The 22,600-nt window shown below is 40.4% G+C and overlaps 1 protein-coding gene across 2 annotated transcripts in view; it reads right to left on the bottom strand.

The window, feature by feature from the left end:
- Window positions 1-21,391, bottom strand: part of LOC113021901 (protein phosphatase 1 regulatory subunit 1A-like) — a 32,543-nt gene extending 11,152 nt beyond the window's left edge. The window contains exons 1-2 of one of the 2 annotated variants that reach the window (XM_026166731.2): window positions 21,002-21,391; window positions 7,109-7,169 (exon numbers count right to left, since the gene is read on the bottom strand). In XM_026166731.2, coding sequence (XP_026022516.1) covers window positions 7,109-7,169; window positions 21,002-21,082 — 142 coding nt within the window. In that variant the 5' untranslated portion in view covers window positions 21,083-21,391. Of the gene's footprint in view, window positions 1-7,108; window positions 7,170-7,761; window positions 7,975-21,001 lie in introns of those variants that run through there. The other variant, XM_080301569.1, reaches the window with a different exon arrangement.
- Between the last annotated feature and the right edge of the window lie 1,209 nt (window positions 21,392-22,600).

Raw genomic sequence — 22,600 nt, 5'->3', positions numbered from 1 at the left:
TTAAGAATTTTAAAATGTTCATATAAAGTATAAAACTTTTACAGCGAGGGAAAGAATCTAAAAGACTAGGCTACAGCTGCCTGAAACACTGAAATATTCTTTATTTGTTGTTAAGCTAATTTAGTTTGATGAAACTTGTGTGCTTGTACTGAAATTACATTTTAAAAGCAAGATTTTTACTTCTAGTTAATCACTTACAGAGTTTTATAGCACTGTTTATTTGAATACAGTTTTTACTTAGCAGTAGAGGACAGGTCCAGCACAATATGAAGTATGAATTCTGAAGCTCACGGGATGAAGAAAAACTCAATAAAAAATCAATATATGAAACACGGCTCTGTTCAAAACAATGAAGAACCGAGAAGGAAAGAAAATACAGCTCACCAGAGTACAGTGAAACCATTAACCGGGATCAATAGCGAGCGTTTTGAACTTGGATCCAAATCAACGTTTTACAGCTTTAAACTTTTTTTTTCTAGGACACCACCTTGTTGCTTGGCAACCTATGCATCCCCAGGCATTGGGAAGGCACTGTGTGTGCACCAAAATATTCCCACTAAAAAGTATGTGCTAGACTGTTGAAAAATGCCACTGATGTGCTTGTTTCTTTTTTCATCATCGCTCTCTCTCTGTCTCTCTTCACCACACACATGCATGGGGGTGTAAGAAACAAGGTATAAAAGCCAATAAATGTCATTTAAAAAAAAGATTCATCCCCGTGAAGCCGAATCCTATTAACACAGCATCCCAGGAGTTTTAGAAGGTTCATATGACATTATGGATGTTTTTCATATTAACTTGTGGGCTCTCCTTTACGTCTCTGGATCATGTTTGATAAAACAGTCTGAAATTATCAGTGAAAAAATACGTGTATTCTATGTTTCTTGAGCAGCACTAAAACCTCTCACTGTGTTTGCTATGAGAGGCTGCAAATATTATCATTAGAGTAAATATGTCCTGCAATCCTCAATATGATAAACTGAAGAAAGTGGCTGGATGCACGGTTGTGAAAATATATGTTAAAAGGTGGTCTTGTAGAATTTTTCACATTAAAAGCTTGATAAAGTTGATATATGATAAAGTTGCCTCAGTAAGAGGCTATGGCCTTATTTCTATGTAGAGTGTAAACCATTAACTATCATTAGCCAGAAAAACAACAAAACAATATCCATACTCGCTGTAACACCTGTGGCTCAGGTGGTGGAATTGGAAGGTGGGTGGATTGAGCCCACAGTGTTATGCAGTCTGAATGCTGAAGTATTCTTAAGATACTGAACCCCATATTGCATCGTGTGTGTGTGTGTGTGTGTGTGTGTGTGTGTGTGTGTGTGTGTGTGTGTGTGTGTGTGTGTGTGTGTGTGTGAAATGAAATAGATAAAAGTGTTGCATGAATGTGATTGTGGTTGGGTGAATAAGACTTGCTAGGGTATACAGAAGGCTGGGGGGAAATGGTCCCCTGCATCCTTGACCCTAATTAAAAACTTGCTTATGTTTATGTTCAAATTCCTATTACTTACAATATATTGTTAATTTTTTTAAATATGGTCCCCAGAAGGACAGTTAAGCTAATTTTGCTTTAGTGCAAGCCTTACCCTAACAGTGACGCAACCCTCGTCAGATTCATGTGCTCGTAACATCTGATTGCATAACAGCTAAAATAATATATACCAGTCTTGTTATCTTGTTGTTTACTCAAATAACAATCATTTCAGTTTTATGATGTGAAATATAGACATGTTGCAAAATTATTGTGACGTTCAGTAGACGTAAAGAAAAAAAAGACGGTCGCCTGGCAAAATACAACCGCTTCAGTGGACCAAAATTGTGCGTCCAAAAATGAAGTATAAAAGATGTCACTCTGACATCACCTCAAGCAGCAGGATACTATTTGACATTTTAGACTGCAGCCCAAAATGTATTTGTGGTTATCTTAGTTTTTCTTAGGTTTTATGATGATTTAAGTTAGTATTTGGGATAAGCACAAGTTTTAAAATGTTTAATTAAATCAAACAGCACAACTATTAAAATGTGTAGCAGTAGAAAAGCTAAAAAATAACTTGGGTAAAACAGAAAAATTGTTCACATGGCTGATATTCAGATTGTTTTGTCTCGTGTTGGGCCCATCTGTGATGCAGAATGAGAGAAAAGGCCAATAAAAAAAGCCTTTTCAGCACTGATGAGTCTATAACTGCAGCTCCCAGCTGACTGTCTGACACGACGCCAGATGAGAACAGAGAGGGTCTTCTGCCTCCACTTTACTCTGCCAAGCCGCTCCAATTTAGCTATGCACTGCTGGTGTCTGTTTGAAGCTGGCCTGGTATATCTGATAAAGAAAAAGCAGCCTTGCAATAAATGAAAAAGAAACACTGTTCTCACACTTTGCATCTGAAAGGCTTGTTTTTCTGTGTTCATGTTGCAGTTTGTTACTGTTGGTTACAGAGAAGATGGGAGGTGAAGTCTTTGGTTTGTGGACAAATAATAATTGCCTGCTTTTAATTTTAAAGGCAACATTGTTCCTCCTCCTACACTCAATCCCCAACAAACCAGCAGCCACTTAATGCATAAGGCAGATATCAGCAGTTTAAACTCGAACAACCGTATAATGTTGAAATGAAAAAAAGGCTTAAGGGCTGGAAGTCTGTGTCTAAAGACTGATCAGAAAAGTGTCTTTCCTCTTGCATATAACAGAAAACCCACTTTATTATTAATAGTATGTGCATTTTAATCAGCGCACACACCCACGCGCCATTCTTTTTTGTTATGCTTTGTTTTGTTTTAATATGCTTATTTGTATTCTTGTCAGTAGTCACTTGGCTTAGGTACAAAGATTCAGTCTTGCCTAAAGCTGTTGTTTTTAGGCCTGCACCTAAAAACAGCACAACACAAAACTTCCTGACGCCTTTTGGATTTAACATAAACACAACAATCACGCTGTTTTTAACATCCATGGCATTAAAATAGAGTGTAACATAAATACGTTCTTTTACTTTGTGCACAAAGTGGTAGGTCTGTGAAGAGTGTGCTATTTAGTTTGTCTTATTCTTAGTGAAACATGGTCTGTATGTGTAATATTCAGAAGACTACACATATATATGATTATATCATATCATATCATGTTGGAAATTCCTACTAGTTTTAAATGTGCCAAAGTGTGTCAGGTGCCAGGATCCACTCCTACAAAGACAAGCTGCTGCTGCTTGTGCTCATGTTATGTGGTTAAAGTATTTCATATATAAGAGTTCCATAAGTGACGCTGCTCTTTTGCATTTGGAGAAATGTGAACACATTTTTAAAAACTAGTGCAACAAGCAATTAAAACCTTGATTCCTTAATTAAAGAGCACTAATATCAGAGCTGCCATAGTCAGTAGATATTTATGGAGCTGTGATATACCATTTGTGCATACTGCAATATTCAATAAATAATATGTGATGAGATTTTTGGGCCACCACTGGGTTTGAGATACGGTAGAAAAATCTCTCATAGACTTTCAATATGGTAATCAGCATGTAATTTCAGATGCAGCCATTATGGCAAAGTTTAATTTACTGTAATGAATCAAATATTTCTTTTTCATTTCACTCAGCTCTCCTCGTCTCACCCTAAGAGTAAGTAAAGCTCTTCTTCAGAGAAAGCTGTAGTGAAATTCACCACTCGCTTGTAATAAATTCAGTTTCCTCATTATTTAGCCTGCAGTCTGCGTCCCAGTTATGTATAGCTGTTCCTCTGATGTGCTTTTGGGGTTCACAGTGCACAGGACAGAGCAATCTGCAGCACATTAAATAATGCAGGAATCCGTGTGATGTGGGGCACAGCAATTCTGCACCAGCACAGCTCCTCTCCCTCATCGTCATGTGTGCTCCCCATCCCCCTTTCCGTTGCACATCCGTGTTCTGTCTCACACACGTACAACTGTCTCGGGCTCTGATTACATGTCAGTCTTTGCCGCTGCTAGTGAGGATCACAGGTAGCATAAAAGACAAAGGTAGCTTGTGGGGCTGGAAAGTAAAGCCAATGGATAAATGCCTTAAGCCTGCCTGATTTTTAATGGCCAGCAGGGGGTGAATCCTTTGGTTACAAAAAATCAAATAAAATCAAATAAAATTGGAGTGCTTAAAAGTTTATGGGAAAGCAGCCAGCAGCTATGTTATGTTTATAAAATAAAAGCATCAATAGAGTTCAAAAAGAAGATTATCCAGGGTATTCTAATGCTTTTAAGCCAGTGAGCCTGCTGAGCTCTCAAAGTCACTTCTTGCTCTTTACATGCTGTTTTGAAACATCAAGAGGCCAACAGCTAAAACAGCTCCAGTCGAGATGTCACGATTCAGTTTCACTAACCAATCGCCAATTTTACGGTGGCTGGTTTTTTACTGCCTGTGGTCAATACTGGTACCCAGTTTTTTCTGCAAAAAAAAGAATGAAAAATATATATTTGTCACTATCTGATTTCTATATTTTTACATTATAAATAAAGATAAATAGAATACACTTTATAATTCCCTGAGGCAAAGTTGTCAATCTCTCTGCTCAGTTAGATCTCAGTAATGGTTTTCAAAGAGGTGTGAAAGGAACACTAGTGATCTACAAACCACAGCAAGGAGCCATGACAATAATTTGCTATAAATTATTATTATAATAAAATCATAGTGTAGAAATTAAAAGTGTGTACTTATAAATGGGCACCATTGTGACAATAACACTACCTGTATGAGGCATGTAGTGCAACAGTGTCTTAGCAGTGTGCCTCCCAAGATGTGTCTGAGTAAAAAACTGTCACCGTGTATCTGTCAGGAAATCACTCACGTCTCGCTGGTACAAAAAAAACTATTCCTGCAGACCAGCTTAGCAAGCTAACTGTGCTTTACCAAGGGCTATTTGAGTCATTCCTCATTTTAAGTGACACTAAGGCAAAACAAGGTAAATCCATATTATGGGATAAGTGGAAAACTTCTCTCCTGTACGATTCTGTGGAACCTAAGAGACCTTTTGGTCTCTAGTACGTTTAATAAGTTTAGAAAGAAAAAAAATGTTTAAAAGACATTTAAAATCAGAAGCCTGCAGTCAGTATCATCTTTTTCTATCAGGGATCAGCACAGCGGCTCATCTGCCTCCATCTCCAGCTCCACCTCCTGTCTTTTTGTTAGTGCCACCATCTCCAAACCATACATCATAGCAGCTCTCTTGTAAACCTTCCCTTTCGCTCTTGCTCTTGTCTTTCTGTCACAAATCACCCCTGATACTCATTTCCACCCACTCCGCCCTTCCTGCACTCCTTTCTTCACCTCTGCTGTGTACTGTTCATTGCTTTGGATGGCTGACCCCAGGTGTATCAGCTCATACACCTTCACTACCTCTAATACCTGCGACTTAACCTTTCCACCCGTCTCCCCTCATTCACACATACATATTCTCTCTTTTTCCTTCAGTCCCTGGAATCAGTATAATAAATATAAATGTAAGTAAATTACACTTTTATGTTTTGTCCATGCTTATTCATCCTCCTATTCATTTTTTTCTAAAATGACTTTGCCCGCTGCACTCCTCTGCACACCCTCTCGAGTTCCTTATTTTTCTTTTCTCGTCTCTGATCTATGAAGCTAAGGGGATTGTTGAGGTTTTGCTCCGCACTTTTATTCAGAGATCAAGGTTGACTTTGAGACTCTGCACATGCTCAGTGTCCAATTACTGACTCAAATAAATGCAGAGGCACATGCACTTGTGAGCACACTTTCACAGTGGTTTTCAGACACCAGGCATATCACAGGAAACACTTATTCTTAATCTGTCCAAATTAGACTGTTGTTCTTTGCAAGATAAAAAAGCAAAGACATGTCATCTTTCTGTGGTAAAATGCTTTGATATGAAGAAAATAATAGTTGTGTTCCCCGAATCGGTCCTCAGTGACGCAAAACACTTGTTTTTTTCTTATTCAGCAGGGAGTATAACCCTCAGTTTCCTCACCTAAAAATGACTGTTTCTGCCCCATTGCCTGCTGATCATCTGTTAATTCTGCAGTAGGTCACATTACACACTCACAGAACAAAGTAAAGCAGAGGAAGCAGGGAAGCATGACTCATATAACAGGATAACTCTCAGGAGGTCCAGTGTTGTGTTTGATCATTAGATCCCATGAGAGGACGCGCACCAGGCTGTTTTATCTTGCTTTGTTGCAGCAGGAAGATTCATTTGGTGCATGATAGAGTTTAGATGCAATGTCACAACAAGCAGGAGAAGATATCAGTGTGAAACATACAGTACTGTAATTGAGGTAATTTGACTGAGAGTGGGCCTGAATTAATTTTGCATCTCATAGTAAGATTTTCAGTGAAGAAGTGCTTTAAGGTAAGAATTACAGGTTTGGCTGTGAGCTGTGGGAGGTTAGGCATGTAGTTGTGATATCTGTGAAACTGCACAAACTCTATTTGTGCAGGTTTATTAACTCGTCACTTTTTTGAATAAGGGGACCCTTCATTACCATAACGGTAAAAAACAAAGAGACGAAAGCACCTAAACCACCTTTCTCAAGGTGAAAAGTGGTTTCACCCAAAATAATGGAAATGGTACCTGACTGACCTTGAAGCCTTTATGTGCACACACTCGAGCAAAGATGAATGAGTCTGCTTACAAATGACCGAGTGGATCAGCAGTGCTGTTTTTTAAATTCTAAGACTGAATTCAGCCTTGAGTAAAAAATGCAGTTATCTCATAATTTTGAATGAGGTCACTCAAAAGGGCGCAAACAAAGACGACTCCGGCAGGTAAGCTGAGCCTTTCGGCAAAATGCTTAATTCCATTATGCGAATATAGTTGGGCTACTGTGCACACACCTGATAAGAGTCCTCTGTAATGTGAATGACTGCTGCTCACCTGTCATTTAGCACAATAAGGGATAAAATAGTTAGCAACACTTGTAAAAGCATAATATCAGCTCAGCTGCTTGCTGCTCAAACCATAGCTCTCAGAACTGTATGTATGTCTCTCCTGTGCTTAAAGAAAGCCAAATTCTGCTTTCTTAACAACCTGTCATTATGTCAGCCCACAGATAATGAACACAGAGTAAGTTGATACACAAGTGACAAATATAGTGTGCGTGTTTGGGTTTCCTTACCTGGTGATGATTGATCACTGGATGCCACTAAAGTGGCGGGCGTGGGTCTTCGTCTTCTGATCTGAAAAAGGTTGAGAAATCGACAATTTAAAGTGCGACTTTAATCTTTACTGGGCTGAAAAAAACCTTGAGATCTTTGATGTTCTCACAAATTTTAAAAAATAATTAACTGGTACATAATAACTCAGGCATTTATGCTTTACGTTATCACAGCCACACCCATCAATTTTTATGCTTTTTTTTTCTACCCATCAAAATGCTAAGCAACACTACAGCAATTTCTCATATTTTATCAACTAACCAATGAGGAAGAGTCTAGACTTGTTTGCCCGATGATCAATTCAGTATCCTTGTTCTCTGCATGATGCTGTCAGACCAGCCTGGACCTTTGTGTTTGGTAGTTAAACACTCTGAAGATGCCTGAGCTGAACAACAGCAATCCTGCAGTGCTGAGCATTGAGAGCAGCAGGGCAGCATGCCGCCTCCTACTAGCTTCTTCTACCACTGTGGACTGTGCTAGAGACCATTCTGGGACAAAATATTAAAGTACATGCATTTTGTATTCCTGTATGAAACACACTGACTTTACACTTTATTAGCTACAGCTTACTAATATTGTGTTGGACCCCTTTTGTCCTCAAAGCTGCTTTCACCTTAAAAACAATGTGCCTGAAACATTCCTCAGAGATTTTGGTCCATATCGACATGACAGCATCAAACAGTTGCTGCAGATTTGTTAGCTGCACATCCATGATGCCCATCATGTTCCACCACATCCTAAAGGTGCTCTATTGGATTGAAATCTAGTGACTGTGGAGGCACATTATCCCAATGAAGGAACCATCAGAACAAGCGGTACTAAGGGCCACTAAATGTGCAAGTAAATATCCTCTATACCAGGGGTGTGCAACTCCAGGCCTTGAGTGCTGATGTCCTTCAGGTTTTAGATATCACCCTGGGTCAGCACACCTGAATCAAATGATTAGTTTATTACCAGGCCTCCGGAGAACTTCACAACATGTTCAGGAGGTAATTTAGCCATTTGAATCAGCTGTATTGGATCAAGGACGCATCTAAAACCTCCAGCACTTGAGGCCTGGAGTTGCCTAACCCTGCTCTACTGTTACACCACTGCCTAAACAGGTGATTCAAGCCAAGCTTTCATGTTGTAAATTTGAAACTCATCAGATCAGGGAATGCTTTTCCAGTATTTTATCCTCTAGTTTTGGTGAGCAGGTGAAAAATGTAGCATGTAGGTTGCAATGAGTGGTTGTTTGAATTAGTGTTGCCTTCCTATCAGCTCATAGCAGTCTGATCATTATCCTATGGCCTCTGGCATCAACAAGGCTTTTTCTCCCAGGGAGCTGCTGCTGTATTTTTTTTTCTGACCATATTCTGTAAACCCTAAAAATGGTTGTGCAGGAAAATCCCAACAGATCAGCAGTTTCTGAAGAACTTGCATCAGCCTGTCTGGTATCAAGAACCATGCCACATGTAAAATCACGTTTCTGCCCCATTCTGATGCACGTTTTGAACTTCAGTAGGTCACCTCAACAGTGTCTACATGCCTAAAACTTAGTTGCTGACATGTTATTAGATATTTGAATTAATGAGCAGTTGCAAACGTGTACCTAACAAACTGGCTGTTGAATGCATGAACCACATCAAAAAATGTTACAAACATCAAGACCTTTGTTGGCCGATGACCATATTCAGATATGTTGTGCTTTGTAAAATGACTCAATATGTCTGACACGGAGTATAACGTTTGCGTTTCAATGGGAAAATGTTTCTTCTCAAAGATTTCTATATTTCTGAGCTCATAACACAGACCCGCTGGACTGGTGGCTTTAATCTACCCACAACCTAAACTGCATTTTTTTGCTGCTGATGGATCGTTTTAGACCCAACATGACAGCAAAGACGTGCAATTGGTGAATGAAATGAGTACAGCACCTTTCATAGCTTGCTAATTTCCCTTTGGCTTCAAAATCAAATGATGACATTTCAATTATGTTTTGTTCACAAAAAGGCTGTGATATAGTAATTTAAACAGAGCAGGAATTTAAACAGACAGTCAATTATTCACAAACACAGGTGCACACAAAAGCACAGACATAGCAAACGGGGTTGCTGACTAATGCTGCATGTCATGTCTGCTTCTGTCCTCCGTGCATCTTTCCTAAATGCTGCTTGTGCACTGAAAACAGAGCAGTCAACCTCAGGCTACACAGTGTAGCATCACGTGGTAATTCTTGTTACAATTAAATGGGCTAGTAGCGAATGACTTCAGAAGATCCAAATTTGATCAAAAATTGAGAGTTTTAACAATATCTTAAGCTGTATCAGAGAAAAACAAATATGACAACAAATATGTCAGATGAGAATCAGTGATTAAATCAGTGGCACGGGTTTGAGTTCAAGTCTTTGGTGAGGCTGAAAAGTGCACAAAGCTGTTTTAGACTTATTTCTTCTGGATTGTTGCTCTATCTGGTCTCTGCAGACGTTATTATTGCAAAAGTAATATTTCCCCTGAGGTGACTCACATATAATAAATCAGCAATTGGAGCTGTGCACGGGTATAGACCTAAATTGATTAGCTTCACTCCGTAAAGACGGAATACAGATGTAACTACGTAACAATGGAAATAATGTGCAGTAATGAAAAATGAGCAGAGTCAGTTGTATCGCTGAGGCAAAGTCTAATTGGGTATTCAGATTTGAAGAGGCTTCATTGCCTTTGAAATCACTACCATGGAGCACAAGAAATCCCTGAATGAGAGGAGACGCCGAATGTCTTTCTGTTAACATACAGGCAGATATTTTACTGCTTTGAACACTTCACTTTGGAGAAAATTGCTGACCTCATATCCTGAGACACGTGTCAGTGAGAGCTCCCTGTGACTGCAGCCTTCTCTTTAGGCTTGTGATTTTTTTTCATCTGTCTTGTGTTGTATAAATGCTCATGGTAGTTTGCTTTCACAGTAATCGCTGTGTCAAAACACAAGCTGGCTCCTCTGCAAGTGATTGTGTGAAAATTGTGTCAATTGGATAAGATTTTAGTTGTATATAAACACTAATAAATCCAAGCAGCCAAATTGCTAATTTTGTGAGAGTCAGTTCATCCATCTGTTGTCACTGATGCTCATCCGAGCTGATATCAGGTGAAAAGCCAAGTGCAGTCTGGACAGGTCAGCAGTCCATCACATCACTAATACAGAGAGAAGAACAACCACTGATCCACACCTTTACTTTAGCTGTTCTGCACAGAACGACCTGAGCTGACAAACAGGCTCAAAACCAGAACTGTTTTGCTGTGAGTCAACAATGCTCACCACTTTCCCATTGGGCTCTCTGCCACTATGCAGTACAATACCTGTTCAGTACAAAATCACATACAAGCATATACAAAATTAACTGCCAAATAGCCAAGACCGAATGAAGCACTGAGCAGGCATCACTGCCCTCTTGTCTGACTGCAGGTTGGCGCTTTTCTTCGATTTCTGTTGAAATCTCACTGAGAAAGCAAAATGTGGCCTTACACAGAATGAATGGAAATAAAGCACTCTGGTATATCGTTGGTTTTTAAATGTGCTATATAAATAAAGTTGCATTGTATTGTATATTTCAGTACCGCCTGGTGGTTAGCTGATGAGTGCCAGCAGACTAGTCAGCATCTTCCATGCAAACTAGCGATCAAAGCAATCAAAAGGAGGTTTTGGTCACCTGGTGACCACAAGCAGCTTCCAGAAACCCCTCACCAATCGGTTGGAGAATTCACATTTGTCCTTAGTGATCAGAGGTTGCCAGGTGGTGTTGGGTGGCTGGTCTCTAACTCTGTGTGACTGAGGCCTCCCATATGGAAAAGATATATATAAATCTTATAAAGTTTGTATCTGTCTTGTTTGAAACTTGTATGAAAAGCATATAAGAGTGAAAACAGATAAAAGATCGCTTGAAAATTATATAAATGAAACTGGTATGTTTTGGATACTTCCTAAAACAACATATGAAAGTAATGAGAAAGTGGCCACTTTCATGAGTAAATCATATAAGCCTTATAAGATTCACTATATGAAGCAAGTTTTTCCTATTTCGTTGGCATATGGGCTGCTGATCCGATGTGGAAGGTTTCTTAGGAATAGCACTCACGACTGCAGCTAATTTTGTGTAATGTCCCTTTAAATGACAATAAATTTTACATTCTCAAAGTAATTTAAGTGATTTCTCCCCCTGAAGAATACATATTATCTTAATTGATTTATCTGGTATGTTTGCAGCTTACTTAACCTCATGAGAAGCAGGGCTCAGAATCGAGAAAGCCGCAATAGAAAAACACTCTTGTGTATACTATACATCTTGCACTAATATTTAAGCCCTGTGCGTGTGTGTTTTGTTACCATTTCAGAAAATCCACCCCGCCAGCTCACATTAAAGCACAAACAGGCATGGCTGTGTAGAAGTGATTATTCCCAAAGACATTATCCTTCTTCTCACCCGGCAGCAGAGCAAACTCACTGATCCTTCACTCGCATAAATAACCCAGCTTACTGGACTGCTCACCCCCCTCAAACCGCCATGCCTGCCTTTCAGCCCACAATCCATTTAAAATGGACTTTTGCGCTCTTCACAACAACGAACAAAAACAGCCTGTGAAAGTGACGGGTGGGCAGGAAAGGCTGTGCATGCCTGGTATTTCTGATGTGTGGGGAGCGGCCAACAAAACACCTCTGACTGGTAAATGTAGGTCAGGCCACAAGGCGGTAGGGTCAAAGTCTTCTTACAACGATGCCCGCGAGTTGTTTGGATGTACAAAAATAAGATTAAAAATGACAAATTACATCCACCATTAGAATTTTTCTTTTCCTCTTGACTTCATTTTACATGAAAAACAGTGAGACTAATTTTTGTAATGCTGGAACAGCAACAGCTATCGTTCAAACAATGACTGGAAAATGTCTTTAAAAATAAATAAAACTCAGCTCTGAATGAGTACAATACTTATTTTAAGACTATGGTCCATGTTGTCCCTTTTAAATTACAGGATGAAAGTTATCGTATGTGATCAAACTAATAATGGAACAAAACACTTCTTTGGACAGTTTTACATGGAGTCTCCTCAAACAGCGAGACACTTCTGTTCTCACACTTGAACTCTAAAAGCATCTGAGACAATCTAAAACAAGATGGAGAACAAGCACTCAGTTATGAGCGCGCTAATCTTTGCTACTAACTTGAAAGCTGCAAGTTAAGGAGCCATTTTTATAGAGAGCCTGCAGGCTCCCTACTAATCCCCACTAAGTGTTGTCATGCAGGCCATGTTTCAGTACACTTTGTCAGATGCCATCACCGTCTCTCCGTTACACACATGGTGTCTCTTGGCATTGATGCCTTGACAAATCACCTGCAGCAGCATTAGACAAAGTAAGAATATCACCTCGGCTTACGACCTACCAAGTGCATGTTTCAAAGTTGAAGTGATGCTGGTTGCACAACTTGCAGGTTTGTGTATAATAATAAGTTTCAGGTGAGTGAGTGATAGAATTAACGTCCTCTAGATCTGTGTTTCTTATTTGCTGATAACGTTCATGCACTAAAAATGACCTTGTAAGGGCACTAAAAATATTACATTCGGTTACATTTAAATTTGTTTTTGGTTGAAATATCTCTGCACACCGACAAATGTTGAGCTGAGAGTGACACCCCTGTCTTAACAATGTGATAATCGGATGCAACATGGCACCTTCTGGATAGATGAATCCCCCGAAAGGCTTTTTAAAAATGTAATTTATTAACACCCAGACAGTCAGTTACCAGTACACTGGTAAGCTAGCCGACTACATGGCATTGCCAGCTTATTCAGGCCAAATTGTCAGATAGCATACAACAAATAAAGCTTAGTTTGGTTTAGAAAAGGCTAGAAACATGATTTCAGCTCCTGTGCTCTGTAAAGGAAAGTGTAAATCGGGACGTATCTGTGGCACTTTGTCTACATTGTTTAGACAAAAATACTCAAAGAAGAAGTTTAAAGATCTCAAATCAAAATTTGCACAATTTAAAAATAAATGCACATCAGTGGCAAGTATGGCATTCATCTTCATTAAATAATGACCATTGATAATCTGCTGTACTTGAAGGTTGTTCCTGGAAATCGCCTCCCTGAGGCAATAAAGGAAAGGTGTTTAATAGCTATGTTCTCAGTAAAGAACAAAGACCACCTGCATGGGGAATGCGAGGACGGACATTGTCTCAGCACTTAATTGTCCATAATAAAATTATTTCAATATGTCACAATTCATCATCTAAACAGGGAATATTCCTTTCATTTATGAGCGAAGCTTCTTCAAGCGAGCGCTGCTCATGTAAATGAAAGATGGAGTTTAATATGAGCTCTCTGCAGGACAATGAATAAGATTTGATCCTTACACAACTGAAATAACTCTGTTAATCAGCTTATAAATACTCCAATTAATTCCTCACAAATAATAGCACTCAAGGAATATGTGAATTTTTTAGATATTTTATGTTTCCTCCTGGGGAAAGCCACAAAGTTCATCACTCAAAATTTAGCTGGAAACACTGGGCTTGCTTTTCTTAGCATAAATACTAAAACAAAGTGAGACAGATAATGTTCTTTGCTCATCCACAATCAGCAAACCTACATATCTGAAGGTAATTTCCCTCAACGGTAATCCAACAGCAGAAATCCGTCTGGTGTGACTCGATCAGTGCAGCAGGGGAAGAGGTAAAATAATGAGTTGGACTGATGATGGATCAAGGCTTTTCTGTGAGTCAGGACTGTAGCGTTGTCAGGTTTCCGGTTATTGTCATGGCTGTGTGCAGGCAGAAGGAGAGACAGGACCCAAAATGCAGGACTCGGAGGCAGACATTAACTCAAAAGACTCAGCTTTATTGCTGATAGCAACAGAACAGGAGCCTCACTAAACTGGGAGTACAAAAACCAAACTAGCTAGGCAGGCAAGCAGACAGAACACATAGTTAACATGAAAGTAGAAGATGTTAACGACACGACACTGACACAAAGACACACTGGGCTTAAATACACTGAGGGAGTCATCAAGGAATTAGAGACAGAAGAGGAACACAGCTGGAAGGAATAAGACCTAAAGCTGGAACACTGACATCAGACAGGAACAAGAACCTTCAAAGTAAAACAGGAAACAAAACACACTTTACTAAAACACGGACTAGACAGAGAGAGACAGACTTGACACTGACCAAAACCTACTAAATAATAATCATAATCAAAACAGTATCACTGATTAATCAAATCATTAATCATAATCTAGAAAAACACCAAAACATGAGAAACAGAAAGCTGGGTCAACATGACCCAGAACCGTGACAGTTATGCCTTTAGGATAATGAGGTGTTCACAAAGTAGCCCTGTGCTCACAGCTATGACTCAAGTGTCCAGGTGCTCGTGTACAGGAGAGCTCCATAGTGGATCTGTCAGAAAACTGCCCAGTCTGAGTATGCCAATTATGTGCTCGACATAAAACTCCCGCATGACTTCCATAAAACCGCCAGGAGAGAACAGATGCTATCACCCAATTACCATATCCTGGATTCAATGTGATGAAATTAAAGCAGAAACAATTTTCTACATCTGTCAGCGATAACTGTTGAACTACTACTATAAACAGCCAATCAGCTATGAGTATTATTGTTACAATAAATAATAGAATATGTACAATCTATATAAATCCATCCATCTATATAAATGATATGTTAAATAATATAAAAACATTGAAAGAACACTAAAAGCAACTAACTACAATATGCAGATTATTTTCTCCTTTTGGTACGCCTGCACTGCACGACTGAGACGACATTATGAGGTCTGTTTCTACACTTGGCTCAGGGCAGGTACACTCCACAAAATAAGGAAACTGTGAGTTACTGCTTACATGCAAACGCACAAAAATCATTTTAACATTAGCTGTGTTAGCTAATATTAGAAGAAAGTAAAATGCTACTTTGATTTACTGCAAGAAAATCAAAGTACTACCTTCATTCACACTCACTGAAGCAACATAGAGAGAAAATTAAAAAGCAGAATGCCACAAAAGTATTAGATCACACAAAGCTGCACTGATTCAGCTCTGCTGCTCCTTCGGGGCCACAGATTTAGCTAGCGGATAGCGCTGCACATTAAATTCAAACCCCTGTCCTCTCCCCTCAGGCAGGTCGCAGCTGCCGTGCTTAACAACTTTTTATGGTGGAAACCTTGCAACACACAAAAAACACCAATCTCAAATCCCAGCCCCCTCCATCTTCTTGTTGTGGTTGTAGTTGCTGCTGTGCAAGCCCCCAGCTGCCTATTATGTCACAGAAGCATTAGGTGTGTAAATGTCAGGGGAGTGGGATAGTTACCCTTCCCGAGTCCAACGGCTTTTGTTCATGTGACACCATCTGGTCTTGGCCTCTGTCAGGTCCAGCGTCAGATGTTCGGCTATAATATGAGATGATTGTGCTGTATTATGGATAAGAGGAGTGAGCGAGCGTTTGGGTTTTTTGTGTGTGTGTTTTGGTGATTAAGGGTCAGAGAGGTTCCTCTGTCTGGTGCACAGTTCTCCACGGAGGCTGATTCACCATGCTGGGAGGTGTCAGGTTGCTGGGATTACTGAACCGTGGGTGAAACCTCCTGGTGTGACATTCGTACGAGCTCGTGCAAACACAACACACATTTTCTTTCTTTTTTTATTATATCTGGAGGTTCCCTTTGTTTATTTTCTTTCTCTTTATATCTGACTGTCTGATTTGTTCGTCTGTCTCATATACACCCACACAAAGACAAACACATAAATAAATATATACACTGTATAAAACCACACACTTGGGAGCCAGCTTGCCACACAGGCTGAAGAGGCCACTCGCAGAGGTCTTAGAATAAATTGAAAATGTAAAGTCCCAGTGGCAATCAGGCACGCTTTTGGTCATGCTTATTGAGGCTGTGAGCTAAGGACTCTCTTGAGTCTTTGCAGAAACAGTAAAGCAAGTTTTACCCATATAAACCTAGAAGGAGATCTATCTGCTCGTGAAAGAAAGCAGGTAAACACACGGCTGCGAGCCGTTTAAGTCTTAAATTGAACGGCCGCAGCCTGGAATCAGACGTGTAACTGAATAAATACAGACAACACCAACTCCCCCAACACTCAGACACAAACAAGACAGACACATGAAATTACGTCTGCATCCTACAGATACCCTTGCAAAGCCGGATGTTGAGAAAAAGAACATGCACTGCAGAAATTTTGAGAGCGTGAAGCGTGACCAGATCCCAACAGACTCAGTTTGAGACAAAGATTGTTTGTTTGTTTGTTTACTAATGAAATGTATTCACATATGTTATAAAACTCTGTAATCTCCAAATTATCTCTATATTTTATATAGATTACAAGAACCCTGACACTTGAAGCCCTGTTGCAACCCTAATCTGTTTTTTAAGACTCAGTCACTGTTAAATGATTGCAAACTTCTTCTGTATTGTTAATCATTTATGCCATGACAGCGCAGCACAAAGAGTGATCTGTGTGAATACAAATACCAGTGTAATACCTGTCATGTAATATGTAATTTCCATAGCAGTGCAACCCAACATGTTTTCACCTTACCTGTGAAAGGTGGCCATTTTTTATTACATTTAAAATCAATAAAAACAATTCCAGCACCTGTGATGCCTCGTGTTCTTTATTACAACAATATAATGGACCCCCTCTTGAACTTTTACTCATGCTGTCTGAAGGTATTTCCATTTTATGGTTCTGAATGATTATATTCCACCGCATTATACTGCTGAAGTCAGTTACTAAGAACATTTCACATATTGTGAAGGTGCTACATGATTTAGCAAAATAACTGTTTGAAACTACACTCAACAAAAATATAAACGCAACACCTTTGTTACTGCTCCCATTCCCCATGGGATGGACGTAGAGACCTAAAATTCATTCCAGATACACAATATAACCATCCCTCCCAAACAGTGGTCACAAATCAGTCCAAATGTGTGGTAGTGGGCACATCCGCCATATTGAGATAATCCATCCCACCTCACAGGTGTGCCACATCAGGATGCTGATCTGACATCATGAGTAGTGCACAGGTGTACCTCAGACTGCCCACAACAAAAGGCCACCCTGGAATGTGCAGTTTTTTGCGCTATTGGGGGTCTGGGGACCCAGAACCGGTCAGTATCTGGTGTGACCACCATTTGCCTCATGCAGTGCAACACATCGTCGCATGGAGTCTATCAGATTGTCAATTGTTGCCTGTGGAATGTTGGTCCACTCCACTTCAATGGCTGTGCGAGGTTGTTGGATATTCGTGGGAACTGGTACACGCTGTCGTATACGCCGGTCAAGCACATCCCGAACATGCTCAATGGGTGACATGTCCGGTGAGTATGCTGGCCATGCAAGAACTGGGACATTCTCAGCTGCCATCTGCCCTGAACAATGTGAACCATGATTCATCCGTGAAGCGCACACCTCTCCAACGTGCCAGACGCCATCGAATGTGAGCATTTGCCCACACAAGTCTGTTACGGCGACGAGCTGGAGTCAGGTCAAGACCCCGATGAGGACGACGGGCATGCAGTTGAGCGTCCCTGAGACGGTTTCTGACAGTTTGTGCAGAAATTGTTTGGTTGTGCAAACCAATTGTTCCAGCAGCTGTCTGGGTGGCTGGTCTCAGACGATCTTGGAGGTGAACCTGCTGGATGTGGAGGTCCTGGGCTGCTGTGGTTACACGAGGTCTGCGGTTGTGAGGCCGGTTGGATGTGCTGCCATATTCTCTGAAACGCCTGTGGAGACGGCTTATGGTTGAGAAATGAACATTCAATGCACGGGCGACAGATCTGGTTGACATTCCTGCTGTCAGCATGCCAATTGCACGCTCCCTCATTGCTTGTGGCATCTGTGGCTTTTTGCTGTGAGACAAAACTGCACATTCCAGGGTGGCCTTTTGTTGTGGGCAGTCTGAGGTACACCTGTGCACTACTCATGATGTCAGATCAGCATCCTGATGTGGCACACCTGTGAGGTGGGATGGATTATCTCAATATAGCAGATGTGCCCACTACCACACATTTGGACTGATTTGTGACCACTGTTTGGGAGGGATGGTTATATTGTGTATCTGGAATGAATTTTAGGTCTCTACGTCCATCCCATGGGGAATGGGAGCAGTAACAAAGGTGTTGCGTTTATATTTTTGTAGAGTGTAGTTGGCAGTGTTTCTTATTTGTAAATCCGTCGTCCAGCCTGGGTGAGTGAAAGACTAATCAAGCTACCATTTAGTAACTGGCTCCCTCCCAAGTTTCCCTCAGGATAACTGGTGCTCACGTCTCATGGTTTTATCAGGAAAATGAATCATGAGAAGTCTTCAGGCTGAAATGATCGCAATCTTTTCTCAAATTTTAAAGGGTAAGAGCCCGGCTCGCTGGCTGGGAGCGAACGCAGAACTGGTACTATGAGATGAGCCAAGTGTTTATTAAGAATTACAGAGGACTTCGTATTGATTTATGAGTAGCTGGTGCGACCCAAACTATGATTTAAACTGGAGTAAAATAGCATAACAATACATCCCCATTATGTGTGCATTTAGTGGAGGAATGAACAATGTTTATCCAAAAGATATTCCCTGAATTTATGTTCTGATGATAGAGGTGTTAAAGACATTGAACATTAACCTCCTGAACAAAAAGTACCACTGACTTTTTATCAAGACATCATGGGTGGTGCTAACTTTTGGTTAGCCAAAAAGTCAGGTTTGTCCTGCTTGACCCTGGTTTATCCAGGTTATTCCAGGTATCCTGTAATTTGTCACCTGCCTGTTGTATAGTGTTATTCTTAAACATAAGAACAAGAACATGAGGATATGTGGACAGCACTGCCCAGTATATCCAAAATCTCCCACAGGTAATAAGCTATAGCTTTAGATTTAGCACATGTTTAATATGTATACATATGAAATCATTCAGCCACTACTGGTGCCCTTTAAATTGGGTATTTTCATCACAGAAGAGACCAACTCTGACAAGGATAATACAGTTTATTAGAGAGAACAGTTGTTAAAGCCCCAAATTAAAGCAGTTGTTTGGTGAGTAAAGTCCCAGAAAAAAAAACTCTCTAACTAATAAAAGCTTGATATAGCTTTACCTTGTTCAACTTTACCCACTGACAGTACATAAGTAAAAACACCACTTCTAAATTTGTGACCTTTTACGTGTTGTTAAGGAGGCGTTTACTCCAAAAGCTCAACATCAAGTCATCAAACACTTTGTAGAAGTGACACTGAGATCATGTGACCAGTGTAGCTTGATCTTTTATTTATGATGGTTTCAATTGCATGTCAATGTGAATAAGTGAAGATTACCTTCCTGAACAAAAATGGCAATTTTTCTGCAATCATCCAGCAACAATTGATTTTGTTATCGAGGGATCCTGGGAGGAGCTAGGATCTTTTGGGTTTGCCTACATCATCACTGCAGGGGCTGTGGCTCCAGGTCTATCCTGTAATTTGCCTTTATGTCAGAGAGTGCTCTTATTCTTAAACATTGCATTTAATTAGTTCTCCTTTATATAAGAAGCACAAATTGTTTTCATGCAGAAGTAGACACCAAACCAGACTGGAAACGGCTCCAGATTTTGTGCCAACTGTCTTATTTTGCTGTATACGACTCCGTGTGTGTATGTCAAACTGATGTTACGCTGACTGAAATGCATGTACACACCAGCAGATGCAGCCATCTCATATTTAGTTTCTCATATCTGAGGCTTGTAGTCATACATTCTCCACCTGCTACAGTAGCTCTATGTCTTAACTTAACTCTCAAACTGAAATCTCTACACAAGAGCAAACTCTCCCTCTCTCTCTCACACTCACACACACACACACACACACACACACACACACACACACCCATAACATCTACCTTCCCTTTGGGTTTCATAGTATCAGCGAGGGAAAAACTAGTGTCGGGAAAAGCAGCGAGTGAGACAGAGTGTAGCCAGACTCCTAAATCCTTGCCAGCTTTACTTGAGCTTCATTCATTATGAACGACCTGTCCTGTTCATGTTATATTTATAAAAATGAGAAAATGGGACACCTCTTTTCACTATATTCCCAACAGAAGGATGGATTGCACTCACTAAGCTCCTTCAGACACTAACAGGAGTTCTCTTTTTTTATGTCATAAAGTGGTGTTTGCCACAAATCAAGTTGAGTTGTGCAGTTAAATTACCTTAGAAGAAAAAGTCCATTAATGATGAATGAGTAAAATTCATTCACCCTGTCAGCATTTCATTGCTGTAGGATACAAGCAGTCAGTCACTAATGAAAAAAAAAAAACACTGACCTCCTAGAGACATCAATATACTGCGGCACCCCCCCTTAACCACCGCTGAGATACTATGCATCTCGGTAAAGCCGCTCACTGTGAGTGCAGATGGAAAAATCAGTTATGAATTCATCATCTTCACATTAGAGCTGTAGTCAAAACATACGTCAGGCTAATTAGATGCACAGAAGAAAATGTGGTCTACTTAAAGCAGCAGTTACTCATCAGTGTAAACTACAGCATTTGGGATGTAGCATGCTCAGCTGCTCAGCTCTGACTACACCTGCTTGCTTTGACAGCTAGATTACATATGCTTTAAATATGTGTTCAGAGATTTTGCAAATCGTTCCAAGTATAAAGCAATTTTTTCTTGCATCTTCACTAGTCATCTTGATTGTTTTTTTAAAAAAGTGGGAGTAGTACTCTAATCGTGTCTCACTGATGCAAAGAGGAATCCCTTAAAAGTCCCATATTACCCACACCTGCTCCTTCCACCTTTCTTCCTGCCTCCTTTCCCTCCACCTTACCTGTTCAGCTGCCTCTGGGTCCAAGTGGGTGTCCAGTAGAGGGACGGTGAACTGTATCTTCCTAGGGCTTCCAGTTTCCATGGTGGCACTGTCTGTCAGAGAGGAAAACGGGAGGAAGAAGGGGATGATCGAGAAAGGAGAATCCGTACGAAACAAGGAGGATAAAGAGCTGAAAAATAAGTGAGCTCCAGCTTATTAAAAAAGAATCAGATTGTTTGAGTTTCTGTCTGACTCTTTTCTGTTCTTTACTTTTGCCTTTAAACACACTTTCCCCTAATTGCCTTGTTGTTTTGTGCCACCCAGTCTCTAATGATTTTCCCTATCTTCAACACCTGCTAGTGTCTCTATTCTATCTTCCCTCTCTGTCTCTCCAGGCTCTCAATGCTCAAGCAAGGGCATTCTCCGCAAGGAACACCTCTCCTTCACTCTCATTCGCTTTCACGTCAAGTCCCACCCTCTTTTCACGTTTCTTTCCGTCTTTATTGGCTGTCTGAGCTCAGGGCTGCTCTGCAGCAGCCCCTGCACAGACGAGAGAGCGAGGATGACAAAGGCATGCTCTCTCAAAGGGTAGAAATGGGTAGGATTTATCCAGCCTCTTCTTCAAGAGTATTTTTAAAATCACTTGCCTACACATGCTTAAAAACAGCCTACGCTGTATTTTAGATACAAGTGGTCTCATTCAGAATGAGGTCAAGCTGACATCTACACATATACAAATTTGTTTGTTGGTTTATTTAACACATGCACAGTGTTCATTACTGAACAGCTCTGTGCATAGTCCCTACACAGATGGTACAGTTACCTGGGAATCATGCAGCGTAATGCAATTCTGAGCCAATATTGACCATGTGAGAGAATAATCTGAGCTTATAAAAATAAAAACATACTGTTATGCACACTAAGCAGTTCTTCATTTGCCGTAATGTTTTACACAAAAAGGGTTTTCTCAGACTTCTGCAGTTTTCTGCCTTTTGTTTGATACGTCCTGATGTAGGAACAGTTTGAGGCTGTGATGTGTGTGTGTGTGTGTGTGTGTGTGTGTGTGTGTGTGTGTGTGTGTGTGTGTGTGTGTGTGTGTGTGTGTGTGTGTGTGTGTGTGTGTTCTGTTTTTGATGATTTCTTTGTTCATCACTGGCCAGGCTTGTCCTGTCTGACGCCTGGCCAGCACAAGCTTTATTGATTGTCTCTTAGCCCCAGTGTCCCCACACCACATGTCCACTGGGCCCCGATACCTGACACCAGCCAAGGAGCATACGGTGTGTCAAATGTGCAGTGCTTTTTGGGAGTGAAATAAATATCAAGCGTGACGCCTTCAAACTCTGCTCTGTTTTAGGATAAATTTCAAGCAGGCGTGAAGAGCAAGCTAAACTTTAACTCCACACTAAATATGAAAATTATTAATATTTCTGATGTACAGTCTAGTGGAAGAAAGCACTCTCACTGTTTCAAAAGACCATGCAATATCTTTTTTTCCATTTTAGCGTGAACAGTTCATCCAGAAACAGCAGACAACAAAGGAGCTCAGCAGGAATGAAGCAGCCACATGGGCTGCACCATTTGCATCTTTTACAATAACATTTGCTATAATTCCTCATTTTA

This window comes from Astatotilapia calliptera, chromosome 5, assembly GCF_964374335.1.
Source record: "Astatotilapia calliptera chromosome 5, fAstCal68.1, whole genome shotgun sequence".
NCBI lineage: Eukaryota > Metazoa > Chordata > Actinopteri > Cichliformes > Cichlidae > Astatotilapia > Astatotilapia calliptera.
The sequence above is the reverse complement of the archived record's forward strand: the minus strand, read 5'-3'. Positions and strand labels throughout refer to the sequence as shown.